The sequence below is a fragment of the Mustela putorius genome, unplaced genomic scaffold (genome assembly GCF_011764305.1).
Source record: "Mustela putorius furo isolate JIRA1106 unplaced genomic scaffold, ASM1176430v1.1 tig00000224_pilon_pilon_pilon, whole genome shotgun sequence".
Taxonomy (NCBI): Eukaryota; Metazoa; Chordata; class Mammalia; order Carnivora; family Mustelidae; genus Mustela; species Mustela putorius.
The window spans coordinates 1,127,758-1,146,053 of NW_025421321.1; the positions used below are offsets into that span (position 1 = coordinate 1,127,758).

The 18,296-nt window shown below is 41.6% G+C and overlaps 1 protein-coding gene across 1 annotated transcript in view; it reads left to right on the forward strand.

Annotated features, from left to right (window-relative positions):
• The first annotated feature begins 105 nt into the window (after positions 1-105).
• Positions 106-18,296, forward strand: part of ABHD12 (abhydrolase domain containing 12, lysophospholipase) — a 96,516-nt gene continuing 78,325 nt past the window's right edge. The window contains exon 1 of the mRNA XM_004781245.3: positions 106-473. Within this exon, the coding sequence (XP_004781302.2) occupies positions 283-473 (191 nt within the window). The 5' untranslated portion in view covers positions 106-282. The remainder of the gene's footprint in view (positions 474-18,296) is intronic.

Sequence of the window (18,296 nt, forward strand, 5' to 3'; positions counted from 1 at the left end):
ATGGCCGCAGGTCGGCGCCCGGGACGCTGGGCGCGCTCCCAGCGGAACCCAGGAGGGGGCGGGGCGGGGCGGGGCGGGGCCGGTGGGAGCGCGGCGCTAATTGGCCGACGCGGCCAGCCTGGTCCCAGGCGCTGGTCAGTAGAGGCTGGCGCCGCGGCCTGGGGCTGGGATGCGAGGGGGTGCGGGCTCCCGGCGGCCGGGGTTCCCGTGAGTAGCGGTGACTGCAGCGCGGGCGGGCGAGGTCTGCGGACGCCGCCGGCGGCCGGCCGTGTCCGCCGCGGGATGAGGAAGCGGACCGATCCCGTCGCCTTGGAGCATGAGCGCTGCGCCGCCTCGGGCTCGTCCTCCTCCGGCTCGGCCGCCGCGGCGCTGGACGCCGACTGCCGCCTGAAGCAGAACCTGCGCCTGGCGGGCAAGAGGCCGGCAGAGCCGCGCTGCGCCGCGGACGCGGGCATGAAGCGGGCTCTGGGCAGGTGAGGCGCGGCGCAGGGGCGAGGCCCCCTACCTGGCGCGCAAGCAGACCTGGATCCTCTCGGCCCTCCATAAGTTTCTTGCCTGCAGGAGCGCCCCACGTCTCCCTTCCACACTCCGGTGTCCTCTTCCGATTCTCCTCCATCCTTTCCCCTCGCCTGGCCCGCGGGTGCAGCCCGTGGGCATCCTTTCCCCAAGGTATCTGCCTGCGGGAGCACTCCGACTGCCCCCTCCCTCCCCGGGTGTCCTTTTCTGGCCCTCCGCGGAGCTCAGCCCCGTGTCCGCGACGGGCTGGACCAGTGTCTCCTCCAAGGGCTGGGAGCAGCGGGCAGTCACGACCCCGCGTGGGAGAATAGAGGAGAGCGGGGGCGGGGGGCGTCCCCTGTGAGGCTCCCGGCCGCCGGCACGTAGATGAGACGCAGAAGCGCAGGCTCCTGAGCCTGAAAGCGTTGGGGCTCTTCGCCTCAGATCTGCATAGAACTCAAAACCGAGCGCCCCTCGTGCTGGGCTGGCTTGTGCGGAAGCTTACCTGTTTTCGGTTTCTCTGGTCATTTTTCTCGCGTAGCTCGTCGTCAGAAGTGGCATTCTCTGCTCACAACTGCTGGACGTTTGGGGGAAGGTTAAATGCGCTGTGCCCAGGGGGACACCGCATAGCCAGCGGTTGTAGGGAAAACTGTCGTTGGTTGTGCAGGTGCTTGAAATTTGGACTGAGTTGTCTCCTTAGGAATTTCCGTGGAGTCTGGAAGTCCTAGTTTTTTGCTTTCTCCCTCTGAGTAGGAGATGAATGCAGGTAATGCATTGAATCCAGGTGAAGCTGATTTCAGAATTAAGATAGTGTATTTCACAGGGACAAAGCTCTCGTATGCTAGTTTCGTAATCTGGCTGGTTATAGAAGGTATCATTCATGGCAAGTGTGAAGTCTGGATGTTTCACGGTTTTGAACAAGTTACTATGTAATGTACTCAGGTGTTACAGAGTTCTTTCTTTTGGGGTCAACTGGAATGCCCTTAATTGACACTGGCCACTTCAGTGTCAAATATTTATCAAAATAGTCTCTAAAAATATCAGTTTCATTGCCTAAAAGATCACGAAATTGAAAATATGAATATTTGGATAAATAATAATATAAATATTCCGATAAATATTTTTATTTATCGGAATATTTATATTATAGAAATATTTACCCAAATAGACATTTCAGCATTTCAAATTCATTGCTTAAAAGGTTATGAAATTAAAATGCAGTCTCCTCTAAGTCAGTGGTTTACATTCTTGCCAGAAGGGCAGGGACTGACAGTTTTTTTGTTTTTGTTTTTGTTTTTTTTGTGTGTGTGCAAAGTTATCTAGTAGCAGGTCAGTATCTTTTGTGAAACTAATTTGTCCTCTTTTTTTTTTTTGTGGAAAGGTTTATCTGCATTAAAAACTCATAAATAGCTTTAGTGTACTTTTGTTAACAGGTTTGGCATTACACCGAGCTAAGTTTGGGAATTCTTCCTTTGAAGAAATGAAATTGTTAGGCCCAAGAGTGTTTGGGGAAACAGTGCTGGCCTGGTACCTTCCTTGAAAGATGTACTGTATTAAAAGGGTATGCTTATTTTCATTTTTGTATTGGGACAAAGAGAGACATTCAAGAGGTGCTCATATTCTTTGGAGGAACGAAAGACTGTTAGGGAATAAAAAGTAAAGCAGAGGGCAGGAAAGCCAAGTTTGCATGTTAGCCCGTGGCTTCCTTCCCTTCTTGGAATGTTCTCCTGGACATGATTCTGCTTTGTTTTCTTCCTCACCCAGGTCTCTGCCCAGCTGTCACATCCTTCTGTCCTCAGAGAGGCCCTCCCTCTCTGAGAGACCAGCCTATGCAAAATAGACTTCTTGCCATTCCCAATGCCCTTATTCTGTTTTCTTTTTTCATCACACTTAACCTGTCTCGACCTTACAATTGTCTGTGTACTTAACTTGCTTTATTGGCTGTCTCCTCCCTACAAGAATGGAAGCCCTATGAGAGCAGGGGCATTGTTTCCTCCACGTTTCTATCTCTAGTGTATGGCTATTGTAGGTGGCAGAAAATACTTGATTTAATTATCTGTTGTGTAAATTCCCAAGAAGTGGAATTGCTGGGCCAAGGAGTGTGTGTTTATAATTTTGAAAGGTGAGGCCAAAGTGCCCTCCAGTGTACCAATGGATACTTTCCCCAGCTGTGTCAGTTGCCTCTCTTCCCCCCAATGCTGAATGTTACCAAATATTTTTTATCTTTTTTCTATTTGATTGATGAAAATGACATCCTGTTTGTAACTTTAATTTGCATTTCTAATTGTTAGCTGGCAATTTTTGCGTGTTTTTATAAGCCTGTTGCTTACCTTTGGGTCTCATTATCTGCCTTTTCTTTGAGTCCTATTGTGCACATTTTCAAATATTCAAAAGTAGGGGAGATAATATAATGAACCTTGATGTATCCATCACATCTTCTTCTTCTTCTTTTTTTTTTTTTTAAAGATTTTATTCATTTATTTGACAGACAGAGATCACAAACAGGCAGAGAGGCAGGCAGAGAGAGAGGAAGGGAAGCAGGCTCCCCCCCAAGCAGAGAGCCTGACGCGGGACTCGATCCCAGGATCCCGGGACCATGACCTGAGCCTAAAGCAGAGGCTTTAACCCACTGAGCCACCCAGGCACCCCTCCATCACATCTTCTTAAACAGTATCATTTGTCATTTGAATCATTTGTCTCTCCTCCCTCCATTTCTTTGTAGGATGGAGAACTAGAATATTTTAAAACAAATGATTTTATTCATAACTATTTCAGAATTAGCAAATGATTTTATTCATAACTACTTAAGAGTATAACTTGGGAACTGGAACATATAGGAACTTGAAATAATATAACCTCATTGCTATATTTATCAAAACTTTTTTATGTTTATCAAAATTAAGTTTATTGTCTATTACTAATTTAATCCAAATTAAATCTACATATAAAATGTTTGTTTAAAAATCCTGTACATTTCTTAAGTGTATTCCTAGTTATTTGTCCTTTTTTGTTGTTGAAAATAGGACCCTTTCTTATGTTACATATTTCTATTATTGTACTTAATAATTTTTTTAAAGATTTTATTTATTTACTAGAGGAAGCACAAGTAGGGGGAGCAGCAGGCAGAAGGAGAAGCGGACTCCCCCCTAAGCAGGGAGCCTGATGCAGGGCTTGATCCCAGGATGCTGGGATCAGAACTTGAGCCGAAGGCAGAGGCTTAGCTGACTGAGCCACCAGGGCACCCTGAAATTTTATTAAATTACATATTAATTTTGTACTTATTAATTTTGCAAGCAGCAACTTATGTATTCATAGTGGTTTTTTTTTTTAAGATTTTATTTATTTATTTGACAGACAGATATCACAAGTAGGCAGAAAGGCAGGCAGAGAGAGAGAAGGAAGCATGCTCCCTGCTGAGCAGAGAGCCCGATGTGGGGCTCGATCCCAGGACCCCGAGATCATGACCTGAGCCGAAGGCAGAGGCTTTAAACCACTGAGCCACCCAGGCACCCCTGTAATCATATTGTTTCTAATAGTGTTTGCAGTTGGTTCTTTTGGATTTTCAGGTTTAATATATCAGTCACAAATAATAAGAATTTCATTCCATGTTTTCTACTTTTTATGTCTCTTGTTTCATTTTTTTGGTTGCATTGTATTTCCAAAACAAGATTAAATACTGGAAATGCTAGTAGGCTCTTGTCTTGTTCCTTACTTTACTGAGAATGCTTTTAGTGTTTTTGCCACACTAGTTATTTTACTAAGGGGTGTGTTGTTGCTATTTTTTTTTTGTTTGTTTATCAAAGATGGTTGTTGAGTTTTATGAAATGCCATTTAACATCTGTGAAATTATCATTTAGATGTTCTTTCTTGACCTGTTGATATGGATTATAGTAACAGATTTTATGTTATTGAATCATCATCATATTATTGAATCATCTGTGAAAACTCTGCTAATATGTAGCCAGGTGCTATTAATATTTTACTTAGTCATTTTACATTGTTATATGTGAAACTAGTTTGTAATTTTGTTTCTTAATGTACTCTTTATCAGGTTGCTTTATTGCTTTCCGTAGCTTTATTCAAAGCTTTCTCTGCATTAGCTAGTTTAAATACTCTTGAAATTATCGGTTTCTTTAAATTTGGTGGAATTCCCCTGTGAAATTACCTAAGCCTGGTGCTTTTTTAGATTTGCTATCTCTTTCTGGGCTTAGTTTTGGTGATTTACATGTCCATAGAAAATCGCCTGTTTTATCCAGCTTTTTCCTCTGTATCTGGGGCTGTTATCACTGTCCTGTTCCCTAATTTTGTGTGCTTACATTTTTCTTTTTCCTTTTTTCCCCTTTGATTATTTAAACTAGCAAATGGTTATACACTGAAGTATTTTTTCTTTGGAAAAAAATCTTTTTTCCCAATAAAATTTTTTTGTTGTTAATTAATTCTGGGAGACCAAGATGCTGCTGAGGGCTCTGGAGAAGTAGAGAGAACATCTTCCATCTGAAAGCTGCTACTGCACCTCTTCTGTTGCTGCACCTGGCAGGAATGTGGCCCTAAGATGGCCAGATCATCCGGTATCTCAAGAAGAGGACCTGGGGATGTGTGTATGTGTGTGTGTACTCAGACTTTGTAAACGTTGGCAACTAGTTCAGATAAAAACAATAACTTTGGAGTAAGATAGAACAAAACATTTTTTGTTTTGTTTTTAAAAATTTCTGGATTCATCGTTTTTAAAGGTAAATGTTTAACTTGTGTGTTAACCCTGCATTCCATGAAAGGAGGGACTAGATATTAATTTTGTGCAGTATCTGGTAATTTTTGGCAAACAAGGAGTTTGTGGGCTTTTCCTGTTTTGTTTTGTTTGTTCGTTTGTTTTGTTTTGTTTTTGTCAGTAACCCTGGAGTTCTTTGGAATATGCCTTAATGGTGTGAGTGATGTAATTTGGACCCTAGGAAGGTGGTACTGAGATGTATGGGTCTGTGTGTTTCAGTGAACTAGTTTTTATCCTTCAACTCCCAGCTCATCAGTGGATCTGCAGGTGATTGGGATCATTGGGATGAATGGGAGGTTTCATAACCAGTGATCCTTGCATGTAAATACAGAGGAACTGAGGCATCATCCTTGGTTCCTCCTTGACCCGAAGCAAGGGACTTCATCCAGCTGCTGATGGCTTTACTGTAATCCAGAAAGGCAGGTGCTGAGGTTAACAGCCCTTTCCTTCAGCATCATTCTTGAGCTCACCTTAGAAGGTGCTTTGCGTGGTATCTCTTTTTTCTTTCCTTATACACTGAGAAGGTGAGAGTGTGTTCTGAGTTAGCTTTTGCCATTAAAATGTACTTTTTTCAGTCCCCCTTCTTCTTCCACTTTCGAAGAGTACATTGTGTGCCTGGACTGTGACAAGCAAGGGAACAGGATTTGTTTATGGCACTTCAGCTGGGTCTCTCAGCTGAGTCCATTTCTTTCCAACTGCGATTTATCTTATCAAGGCCATACTCCAGCACTGGACCTGGGACCCTGAGATTTGGCACTTCTCTGGTGTCTCCCTCTTTGGTGGGATTTTGCGCCCTGTATCTCTGCTTCCTTTCCCATTCCTTTTTAGTCAGTGCATACTCTCCCTTCTCAAGGGAGTGTCTCTTGTATGGTAAGCAGATAGATACTGCTTATGTGTGGGAGATATTTTTGAGTAGATCAAAGGCTCCTGAAGACATTATCATGGAGGTAGCCTTGGGAAGAGGCATAGAAGATGGGTCATCTTGTCAGGGTTATGCTGACAGCAGTGGAGACAGGCTGCCTTTCCAGACTCATGATCCTCCTCCTCCTCCCACTAGGACACTTTTCTTTACAAAATGAAGTCTACAGGAAAAATTTTTACTGTAATATGATCTTGAATACTGACAGATTAAGTCAGTGCTCTTCTCCCAGAGATGATGCTGCAGAATTTGGGTGTAAGTGGGTTCGTGCTTTGACAGAGGACTCTTTCAACACAGGGAGTTGGTAAGTCATTTGTTTTGTCTTGAACTGAAGGCCAGTTGGGAAGGGTCAGTTAAGAGAGGAGATGCTGACACAGGGAAGAACAGTAGTAGGAAACTTTGCCTGAAATGTCCATTTAGCCAACAGATCCATTATTTGGGTGTGGTTCTAGTTGTAGTATCATTTGATATCTTGTAGGATATCACTCACATAGATGTGGAGCCCCAAGCAAGTGTTTCCAGGTTTTGTGGGTTGGGGAGACTTGTTCAACTTTTTGAGTTTGTTTCTTCCTCTGTGACGTAGGTATATAAATGCTTTCCCTATAGGATTGGAGTGAAGCTCATATGTACAAAAGAGCTGGGTATATGATCAGTGCCCAATCAGTATAGCACCTTATAGTTTGGCCCTCCCCAGGGTTACTACTAATACTATTAAGTACAGGTCACATCTTGTGGACTTTACATTCTATAGGGGAGGCAAATAACAAACAAGTGCGTATGATGTGCGTCACATGCTTGGGGTGTTAAGGAGATAAGTAGGCCAGTAAGGAGCACCTGTGATATGTACATGGTTTAGGTGGCAGGAGACCTTTCTGACAGAGGACATTTGAATAGAAGCCACTGGCCTCTTTAGAGTGGAGGAATACCTTGCTGTGATGTTCATTACCTTGTCACTCTGACAGCTGTGACAAGGACAGACTGGAGGGACTGGAGGGCCAGAGGGAGCAGGAGAACCAGTTAGGAGTCCTCCAGGTAGCAGATGATGGGGCTTGGGCTGGCAGTAGTTGTGGAGGGGAGAGGTGCTGCATTGTGGATCTGTTTTGAAGGAGATGTCAGTAAGACTTGGGAGATAGATGAGTGTGAGAGAGCAAGGATGGCCAGAGATGTTTCACCAGTTTTCTTTTGAGTGATGGGAGGCAAAGGGCTGCCATGCACTGAGATGGGGCAGTTGTGGGAAGATCAAATGCTTTGGGGGGTGATGAGCTTGGTTTGGGGCTTATTGAGACCTCCTCCTAGCAATAGCTAGAGTAGTAGTAGAGTTTGGGAGAGTTAGGTTGACTTCTGACCGTTAGCCTGCAGAAGGTACTTAGAGTCACAGTGGGGTGGGGGGGGAATCAGGGCTGGGCCCCAGGTCCTCAGTGGTTAAGGGCTGGGAGAAGAGGAGGAGACCTGGAGGGAGCAAGGGAATGGATTAGGAAGAGTGGTAGGAGGAAAGGGTCAAGGCAGCTGGGTGAAGAAGCCTTGGGTGACATGGAGATGAGTGGTTTACAAGAATGGGAATGGTGGAATGGTGGGGATAAGAGCCTAATAGAGTGGCTCAAGGGAGAGATGGAGAGAAGAAATGCAGATAGCTTTTTAAGGAGCTTTACCATAAAAGGGAACAAAAATAAGGGGAATCCCTGGGGTGGGAAGAGGCTTCTGACCAGTGCTGTTGTTAGAGCTCATTGCTCTGCTCAGTAGGATGGTCCAGTAGGCATACACTGGCCATGCAGATGCTGGTGACATGGTGTCTCTGGGACCCAACACCTTAAGGCTAAGTGGAGGGTCCCCATACATGAAGACAGGCCAACGGGGCCATGAAGGTGCAGAGAGGTGGTTAGATTTGTTGGGGAAACGTTGGTAGTTGTCTTCTGCATGCTTCTACTTTCTCTGTGAATTAAAAGCATGGTTGTCCACTGAGGGGACACTGCCAGAGGAGCTGCAGGTCTTTCTTTCCCTTTCACTTCTCCACCTGGACAGTCCTAGTTCTTTGTCCTTGACTTAAACAGACTGATCCACCATATTTGCTAAACAATAATGTGAACAATCATGCTACCTAGCAGGGACTGTCCATTTTTTTTTTTTCGGACATGTAATGTTTCAGAAATGGCTCCCATGGGAAGTCATTTCAGCTGTGAGCTCTCATCTGAGAAGCCACACATGTTTCCACACAGTTTAGTGCTGCCTGGTTGTGGGGGCCTGAGTGGAAGGGCAGTGGCTCCACAAGGTTCCTGCACACAACCTCACGACAAGGGGATAACAGTTGGAGGTGGAGGTAGGAAAAGGAGCAATGTGAGCCGAGGTCAAGATAGAGAGATTGTGTGTGACCCAGGTAGAATCCTTACTTTCCAGGTTTCTCTAATACACAAAAAACTGTTTCTAAAATAAAATTTGTCTTGAGATGGCACTTGTGGACTTGAGTTGTCTTAGTATCTGTGTTCTGTTCACCTGGTATGGAAGTGTCCTAAAAGGTAAAAAGAAGGGAAGGTCAATGAGTGTCAGTGTGAGTAGTTTCAGAAGAATAAGACACTTATTTTTGCAAAGATGAAGGCAAGGAAGGGGTGTCACTGAAGGAGTACAGCATATCTCCAGAATGCTAGACTTTTGGATCTTTTCTTGAAGTTTGAAAGAAATTGCCCTAAAGTTTAGGATAAGAAAAGAAAGTTCAAGTTGTTTTCAGTTCGTACAGACTTGTGAGATCTCCATGCAAGGTTTAGATATATTGACTGAACTATTCATAATGGAAAGGAATGTTCAGGGTTGGAGCAGGGGTCATTTTGATGCAGTCTTGATGAGTGCTCAAGAGACATATATGGCTTTTAACTGTTCTCTTGTACAAGTGAGACTTCCCACATTTTCTTCTTTCATCCTTGATTTGTGCCATCCTTGGTCCTGGAGGATCATTTCGCCACCACCTGAAAATGGCCATGTCAGTGGCAGGTGCCCAAAGATTGTTTTATTCAGCACACGGTTACAATACTTCGGTTGTTGGTCAGATGCATGCTAGGCTCTGGAAACATAAAGATGGAAGGAAACCGTACCTGTTCAATGGAGTTTGTTGTCTGTCAGTTTTTACTTGTGGCTGCCACCAGCTCTTACACTCAAGTATTTTAATGATATCTATAGTAAAGACAAAACACAGGCATGGCTGGAGATGGTTAGTCTGGTCTCACTTTTGTCTTTCGTTATTCTGACATTTTTTTGCGTGCCACGTTATCTTCACAGAATCTTATCTTTTAGGCTCTCACTTCCTTGACAGGTTGTAGTGCATCCTCTCAGTGCCTCCCTGGCTTACCAAGGTTTCTGTAGATATAAAAAAAAAGAAATCCTCAGAGTTGGGGGACACAGCACACTTCAACAAGCCATGTCATGGCAGAACTTTTGGGAAGGTTTTGATATTTGGCTTAGGGTTCTAGAAGGAAGGGACTGTTAAACCAGTGTAGGCCGATTGGGAGCCTGCCTGGACAGCCTCAGGCTTCAAGAGAAAGCGTGAGGGAAATTCTGCAGGCTCCAAGGCAAGGATCTCCAGGGATGGTGGTTGCCACGGTGAAAGACAGCCCCTAAAGAACCCTCTCTCTTCCTCTGTTACTCTCTCATTTAAATTTTTTTCTGATTACAAAAGTAATAAAAATTTCTTTCTTGTTTTTTTTTTAAGATTTTTATTTATTCACTTGACAGAGACACAGCGAGAGAGGGAGCACAAGCAGGGGGAGTGGGAAAGGTAGAAGAAGGCTCGCTGCCAAACAGGGAGCCCAATGCGGGGCTTGATCCCAGGACCCTGGGATCATGACCTGAGCCGAAGGCAGACGCTCAACGACTGACCCATCCAGGCACCCCAGTAACAAAGATTTCTTAATAAAAGTTTAAAACAGAAGATAACGAGAAAGTGGAATTTCCCTGGATGATTATTGTTAACAGTGTGGCATATATCAGAAATATTGCTTGCATGTTTGTTCTTTCATTCATCTAATAAATATTTTGTTGAGGCCTATTTTGTGTAAGAGGATGCGGACCAAATGTTGCACAAGAGCCAGATGGGTCCCAGCCTTTAGAGAACTTATATTGTCATGAAGGAGAAAGGTAGCAAAAAAGGTAGTGTTTAAATATATACAGTGACATTTCAAAGGGGGTGCAAAATGGTATAAAGAAAAATAAAGCAAGATAGTGTTAAACATAAGACAACAGGCCCCAAATGGAGTCCCTTATGCTAAGCCCTACCTGGCCAAACCAAGACCTAACTTAATTATAGCTTCAGCTCTCCCAGAAGTGGAATCTTAAACCGCTCGTTCAGGAATTGCCTGATCAGCACTAGTGAGGTTATCTGCCTGACAGACCCCTGCCATCCCCTAAAGTAAAGTGACCAGGCAATAACCAACCCGCTTTTTTGGCCAGTGTAACGTCCGTATTCCTGCTCACTTCTCTGCCTGTAAAAGCCTTTCATTCTGTATAGCTCCTCCAAGCTCCTATCTGGGTTAAATGCTGCCTGATTTAGGAGTTGTTGAATGGAGCCAATAAGATCTTTAAAATGCACACAGTTGATTTTTATTTTTTATTTTTTGGAACACTAGGTAAAGCAATTGTGTGTAAAGCACCTGAGAACAAGCTATACTATAGTGTCAAATATTTTTATCCCTGGCAGGAGAATAAGGCCTTTTTACAGCAGGACAATTCTGCCAACATCCTCATGATTTTTTGTTTTCTTCTCCGGAAACAAAGAGACATTTATGGATTGCTCTTGTGTATTTTTTTTTTAAGATTTTATTTATTTATTTGACAGAAATCACAGTAGGCAGAGAGGCAGGCAGAGAGAGAGAGGAGGAAGCAGGCTCCCCACTGGGGTCATGACCTGAGCCAAAGGCAGAGGCTTTAACCCACTGAGCCACCCAGGTGCCCTGCTCTTGTGTATTTTATTAAGGCCTTAACTTTTTCAATTCTGTTGAGTGAAATTACCCCCAGTACTCACTGTGTTCGAATAAGATTTTAAAGACTGTTCTTCAGGTTTCTATTTGTGAACTAAGAAGAATTTAACCAACTATTAGTCTTGGGGAATGAATCCTGGCTTTACTCTTTTGTTCATTCTCCAAGAACACGAGATAATATATATGTTATGCAAACCTTTCTATGTTATGTATTACATATGTATTTTATGTACCAAGTCGCCCCTTGAATGGCATCAACATGGGGGGTTAGGGATAACCCAGTCCCATGCAGTCAAAAAAACGTGTATAACTTTTGACTCCACAAAACTGGGTCGTGGAGACTTTATGATGTCTATTATAGAAAAGAAGCTACTGATAGCTTATGTTAACTAGAAGCCCTACTAATAAACAGTTGATTAATACCTATTTTCTATGCTATGTGTATTATATACTGTATTTCTATAGAAAGTAAGCTATATATAAGAAAATTATATGAAGAAAGTCATAAAAGAAAATGTAGCAGGGGTGGCTATATTAATATCAATGTATATTTCAGAGCACAGAATATTATGAGAGCTAAAGCAAATCATTTCATAATGACAGATCAGTTAATCAAGAGGACATAACAACTTTGGACATTTGCATGTGTAATTAACAGCTTCAAAAATCTGTAAAGTAGAAATAGAACTGTGAGAAAAATAGACACATACATGATTATAGCCAGAAATTTCAATAACTGATAGAAGTAGGAGACAGAAAATCAGCAAGGATGTAATAGACTGGGGTGCCTGGGTGGCTCAGTTGTTAAGTGTCTGCCTTCAGCTCAGATCATGATCTCATGGTCCTGGGATCAAGCCCCACATTGGGCTTCCTGCTCAGTAGGAAGCCTGCTTCTCCCCCTGCTTGTATTCCCTCTGTTGCTGTCTCTGTCAAATAAATAAATAAAATCTTTAAAAAAAAATTATGTAATAGACTTCAACAACACTGTCCACCAACTTGCTTGACAGCCTGTCCAACAAAGGCAAATACTTGTTCTCCTCAAGTGCACATCAAACCAGATCATATTCTAGGTCATAAAACAAGTCTCAAGAACTTTAAAATAATTTAAGCCATGCAAAGTCTGTTCTGACCATAAGGAATCAAATTAGAAGTCAGTAAAAACAAGATGTCTGGAAAATCCTGAAACATGAATAACACATGAATAACACATGTGTGTTAAACATGAATAAAACATGAATAACAAAAAGTGAATATCACACTTTTGGATAAGCCATGGGTCATGGAAGAAATCCAAGAGGAAATTAGAAAGTAGTTCAGAGAGAAGCAGACTCCCCGTATCAAACCCAAAGTAAAAAGAAAAAAAAACATAATAAATATCAAAACAGAAATCAAAAAAATCGAAAATGAAAATAATAATGTTCATAGAAGTTTAATCTGTAATGGGCAGAAACTAGAAATGATCCAGCGTGCCTGGCTGGCTCAGTCCGTGGAACATGTGATTCTTAATCTTGTAAGTTTGAGCCCCATGTTGGGTGGAGAGATTACTTAAAAATAAAACCTTTAAACAAAACTGGTAGCAATCCAAAACCCAAATGTATGTAAAAGCAAGTTGCATAGCCCCACAGTGGAATATTACTCAGCAATCAAAAGGAATGAACTTGGACCATAGAGGATATTTGGGGCAGTGAAATGACTGCAGTAGAAACATGTCATTATCTATTTGTCCGAACTCTTAGAATGTACAATACCAACAGTGAACCCTAAAGTAAATGGATTCTGGGTGGCAAAGATATATCAATATTGCTTCATCAGTTGTAATAAATGCTGGGTATAGTGCTGGGTGTTGATTATAGGGGAGGCTGTGTTTAGGGCAGAGGTCTATGTTAAATCTCTGTGCATTCTGCTCAGTTTTGCTGTGAACCTAAAACTTTAAAAATGAAAGTTTTTTTTAAGGCAATAATGAACAAATAAACAAATGAATCTCAGAATAATTATGCTGAGTGAAAGAAGCCAGTCAAAAGATAGGCATTTATATGGAATTATCCTGTAGTTGCAGACAGCAGATCTATGACTGTTTGTGGTGGGGACCGGGGACCAGAGAGGGGCAGAAGGAAGAGTTAAAAGGGGCAAGATGAACTCTTGGGGTGATGGTTTCAAAAGTGTTTACATGTGTTAAAACTGATAAAATTACACACATTAAATATTTGCAATTCATATCAATTGTATTTCAAAGTTGTTTAAGATACAAAACAAATGCTATAGAGCTTTCGCATGAACATTTTGAAAGAAAATTTTTTTCCCCAGCTTTCATTCTCACCTGTGTACCTGCCACCACTAGGAACTGCTGTGGGTTTGGCTGTCACCAGCCTTTGGGATTCTGAACATAGTTGGGTGATCAGAAACCCTAAGGAGAAAATCCAGGGGAACTGAATTTTACCATTTTTTAAAAGGTAGTATTTTATTTTATTATTTTTAAAAAGATTTTATTTATTTATTTGACAGACAGAGATCACAAGTAGGCAGAGAGGCAGGCAGAGGGGAGGACAGGGGAAGCAGGCTCCCAGCTGAGCAGAGAGCCCGATGCAGGGCTCAATCCCAGGACCCTGGGATCATGACCTGAGCTGAAGGCAGAGGCTTTAACCCACTGAGCCACCCAGGCACTCCTGAGTTTTACTATTTTTCTTTCTAAAAATTTTCTAGATATCAGTCAGTATTATTATTCATTCCAAATGAGGATTTAGTTGAATAGGAAGAGTGGACCAGACTTCCAGACCAAGGACCAGAACTCATTCCCTAACTGAGGCCTTACCTTGAGCAACTTATTTAATAGTGACGAGCTTACCTTCCACGTCTGTATGCTGGGGGGCTTATCTGTCCTGCCTGCTTCACTGAGTTGTACTAAAATTGCAACAAGATCAGATCAGCTCTCTACAAGTATAAAGTGGCATAATGCTTTTCTCTTTCTACTCACTGGGTCTTCTTTTACTTTTAAATAAAAGTTCACAGGAGACACCTTTGTTACATGTTAATTTGTTTTCCCAATATTTATGTGTTTCTTTGAGATACTAAATTACCTATGTTGCTAATACATGTTCAGTTCTTTTATTTTTGCTTTGCATTGCCACAGGTTTCAGAACTTTCTTGGATACCTTTTTTTTTTTTTTTTTTTTTTTTTTGCTAGGTAAATAGGTTTGGAAAGCAGGTAGTTTCTTGTTCTAATTGGTAAGTAATCTAGAGCTAGACAAACAGTGCTTCTTGAGTGAACAGCTAGATAAAAAGGGAGCTATATTTATTTCCCAATTGAGATAGCCTCTTGGAAATATTTTTTATTGTGGAAAAATACACATAACAATTTACCATTTTTAAGTGCACAGTTCCATGGCATGAAGCATATTCACAAGTTATGCAGGCATCACTACTCCCTGTCTCTAGAACCTTTTCATCTTCCAGCACTGAAACTCTGTACGCGTTAAACAGTGACTCCCCACTCCCACCCCCAGCTCCTGATAACAACTGTTAAACTTGATGACTACTCTAGGTTTCTTATGGAAGTGGAATCTTAGAATATTTGTCTTTTTGTGACTGGCTTATTTCACTTCGTATAATGTCTTCAAGGTTCATCCACATTGTGATATATGTCACAATTTCCTTCCTTTTTAAGGCTGAATAATATTCCATTGTATGTACATACCACATTTTCCTTGAGACGGTTTAATTTTTATTTATTTTTTTTAAATTTTTTTTAAAATTTATTTATTTGACAGAGAGATCACAAGTAGGCAGAGAGACAGGCAGAGAGAGAGGAGGAAGCAGGCTCCCTGCTGAGCAGAGAGCCCGATGCGGGGCCTGATCCCAGGACCCTGGGATCATGACCTGAGCCGAAGGCAGAGGCTTTAACCCACTGAGCCACCCAGGCACCCCCGGTTTAATTTTTATTAATGATGAGAAAGAATTTTTAAAATTTCTATGCTTGCACTGTTGATAAGATAGAAAAGCAATATATAGAGAGAGAGGAAAAAAAGAAAAGCCTGTCTTGATTTTTGACAATGTATACCTTCCTACCATTTGTGCATTAGCTCTTACTGTCATCAAAAATGCAAGACTTGTGCTGTTTTGTCCTGGGCCAGGAAGAGCAAACCCCCAGATAAGATACTAGCCATTCTGACTGGTGTGAGGTGGTATCGCATTGTGGTTTTGATTTGTATTTCCCTAATCCCGAGTGATATGGAGCACTTTTTCATGTGTCTGTTGGCCATCTGGATGTCTTCTTTGCAGAAATGCCTGTTCATGTCCTCTGCCCATTTCTTGATTGGATTATTTGTTCTTTGGGTGTTGAGTTTGCTAAGTTCTTTATAGATTCTGGACACTAGTCCTTTATCTGATATGTCGTTTGCAAATATCTTCTCCCATTCTGTCAGTTGTCTTTTGATTTTGTTAACTGTTTCCTTTGCTGTGCAAAAGCTTTTGATCTTGATAAAATCCCAATAGTTCATTTTTGCCCTTGCTTCCCTTGCCTTTGGCGTTGTTCCTAGGAAGATGTTGCTGCCTGTGTTCTCCTCAAGGATTTTGATGGATTCCTTTCGCACATTGAGGTCCTTCATCCATTTTGAGTCTATTTTTGTGTGTGGTGTAAGAAAATGGTCCAATTTCATTTTTCTGCATGTGGCTGTCCAATTTTCCCAGCACCATTTATTGAAGAGGCTGTCTTTTTTCCATTGGACATTCTTTCCTGCTTTGTCGAAGATTAGTTGACCGTAGAGTTGAGGGTCTATTTCTGGGCTCTCTATTCTGTCCCACTGATCTATGTGTCTGTTTTTGTGCCAGTACCATGCTGTCTTGATGATGACAGCTTTGTAATAGAGCTTGAAGTCCAGAATTGTGATGCCACCAACGTTGGCTTTCTTTTTCAATATCCCTTTGGCTATTCGAGGTCTTTTCTGGTTCCATAAAAATTTTAGAATTATTTGTTCCATTTCTTTGAAAAAGATGGATGGTACGTTGATAGGAATTGCATTAAATGTGTAGATTGCTTTAGGTAGCATAGACATTTTCACAATATTTATTCTTCCAATCCAGGAGCATGGAACATTTTTCCATTTCTTTGTGTCTTCCTCAATTTCTTTCATGAGTACTTTATAGTTTTCTGAGTATAGATTCTGTGCCTCTTTGGTTAGGTTTATTCCTAGGTATCTTATGGTTTTGGGTGCAATTGTAAGTGGGATTGACTCCTTAATTTCTCTTTCTTCTGTCTTGCTGTTGGTGTAGAGAAATGCAACTGATTTCTGTGCATTGATTTTATATCCTGACACTTTACTGAATTCCTGTATAAGTTCTAGCAGTTTTGGAGTGGAGTCTTTTGGGTTTTCCACATATAGTATCATATCATCTGCGAAGAGTGATAATTTGCCTTCTTCTTTGCCGATTTGGATGCCTTTAATTTCCTTTTGTTGTCTGATTGCTGAGGCTAGGACCTCTAGTACTATGTTGAATAGCAGTGGTGATAACGGGCATCCCTGCCGTGTTCCTGACCTTAGCGGAAAAGCTTTCAGTTTTTCTCCATTGAGAATGATATTTGCGGTGGGTTTTTCATAGATGGCTTTGATGATATTGAGGTATGTGCCCTCTAAGCCTACACTTTGAAGAGTTTTGATCAGGAAGGGATGCTGTACTTTGTCAAATGCTTTTTCAGCATCTATTGAGAGTATCATATGGTTCTTGTTCTTTCTTTTATTGATGTGTTGTATCACATTGACTGATTTGCGGATGTTGAACCAACCTTGCAGCCCTGGAATAAATCCCACTTGGTCGTGGTGAATAATCCTTTTAATGTACTGTTGAATCCTATTGGCTAGTATTTTGTTGAGTATTTTCGCATCTGTGTTCATCAAGGATATTGGTCTATAGCTCTCTTTTTTGATGGGATCCTTGTCTTGTTTTGGGATCAAGGTGATGCTGGCCTCATAAAATGAGTTTGGAAGTTTTCCTTCCATTTCTATTTTTTGGAACAGTTTCAGGAGAATAGGAATTAGTTCTTCTTTAAATGTTTGGTAGAATTTCCCCAGGAAGCCGTCTGGCCCTGGGCTTTTGTTTGTTTGGAGATTTTTAATGACTGTTTCAATCTCCTTACTGGTTATGGGTCTGTTCAGGCTTTCGGTTTCTTCCTGGTTCAGTTGTGGTAGTTTATATGTTTCTAGGAATGCATCCATTTCCTCCAGATTGTCAAATTTATTGGCGTAGAGTTGCTCATACTATGTTCTTATAATAGTTTGTATTTCTTTGGTGTTAGTTGTGATCTCTCCTCTTTCATTCATGATTTTATTTATTTGGGTCCTTTCTCTTTTCTTTTTGATAAGTCGGGCCAGGGGTTTATCAATTTTATTAATTCTTTCAAAGAACCAGCTCCTAGTTTCGTTGATTTGTTCTATTATTTTTTTGGTTTCTATTTCATTGATTTCTGCTCTGATCTTTATGATTTCTCTTCTCCTGCTGGGCTTAGGGTTTCTTTCTTGTTCTTTCTCCAGCTCCTTTAGGTGTAGGGTTAGGTTGTGTACCTGAGACCTTTCTTGTTTCTTGAGAAAGGCTTGTACCGCTGTATATTTTCCTCTCACGACTGCCTTTGTTGTGTCCCACAGATTTTGAACCGTTGTATTTTCATTATCATTTGTTTCCATGATTTTTTTCAATTCTTCTTTAATTTCCCGGTTGACCCATTCATTCTTTAGAAGGATGCTGTTTAGTCTCCATGTATTTGGGTTCTTTCCAAACTTCCTTTTGTGGTTGAGTTCTAGCTTTAGAGCATTGTGGTCTGAAAATATGCAGGGAATGATCCCAGTCCTTTGGTACTGGTTGAGTCCTGATTTAGGACTGAGGATGTGATCTATTCTGGAGAATGTTCCATGTGCACTAGAGAAGAATGTGTATTCTGTTGCTTTGGGATGAAATGTTCTGAATATATCTGTGATGTCCATCTGGTCCAGTGTGTCGTTTAAGGCCTTTATTTCCTTGCTGATCTTTTGCTTGGATGATCTGTCCATTTCAGTGAGGGGAGTGTTAAAGTCCCCTACTATTATTGTATTATTGTTGATGTGTTTCTTTGATTTTGTTATTAATTGGTTTATATAGTTGGCTGCTCCCACGTTGGGGCATAGATATTTAAAAT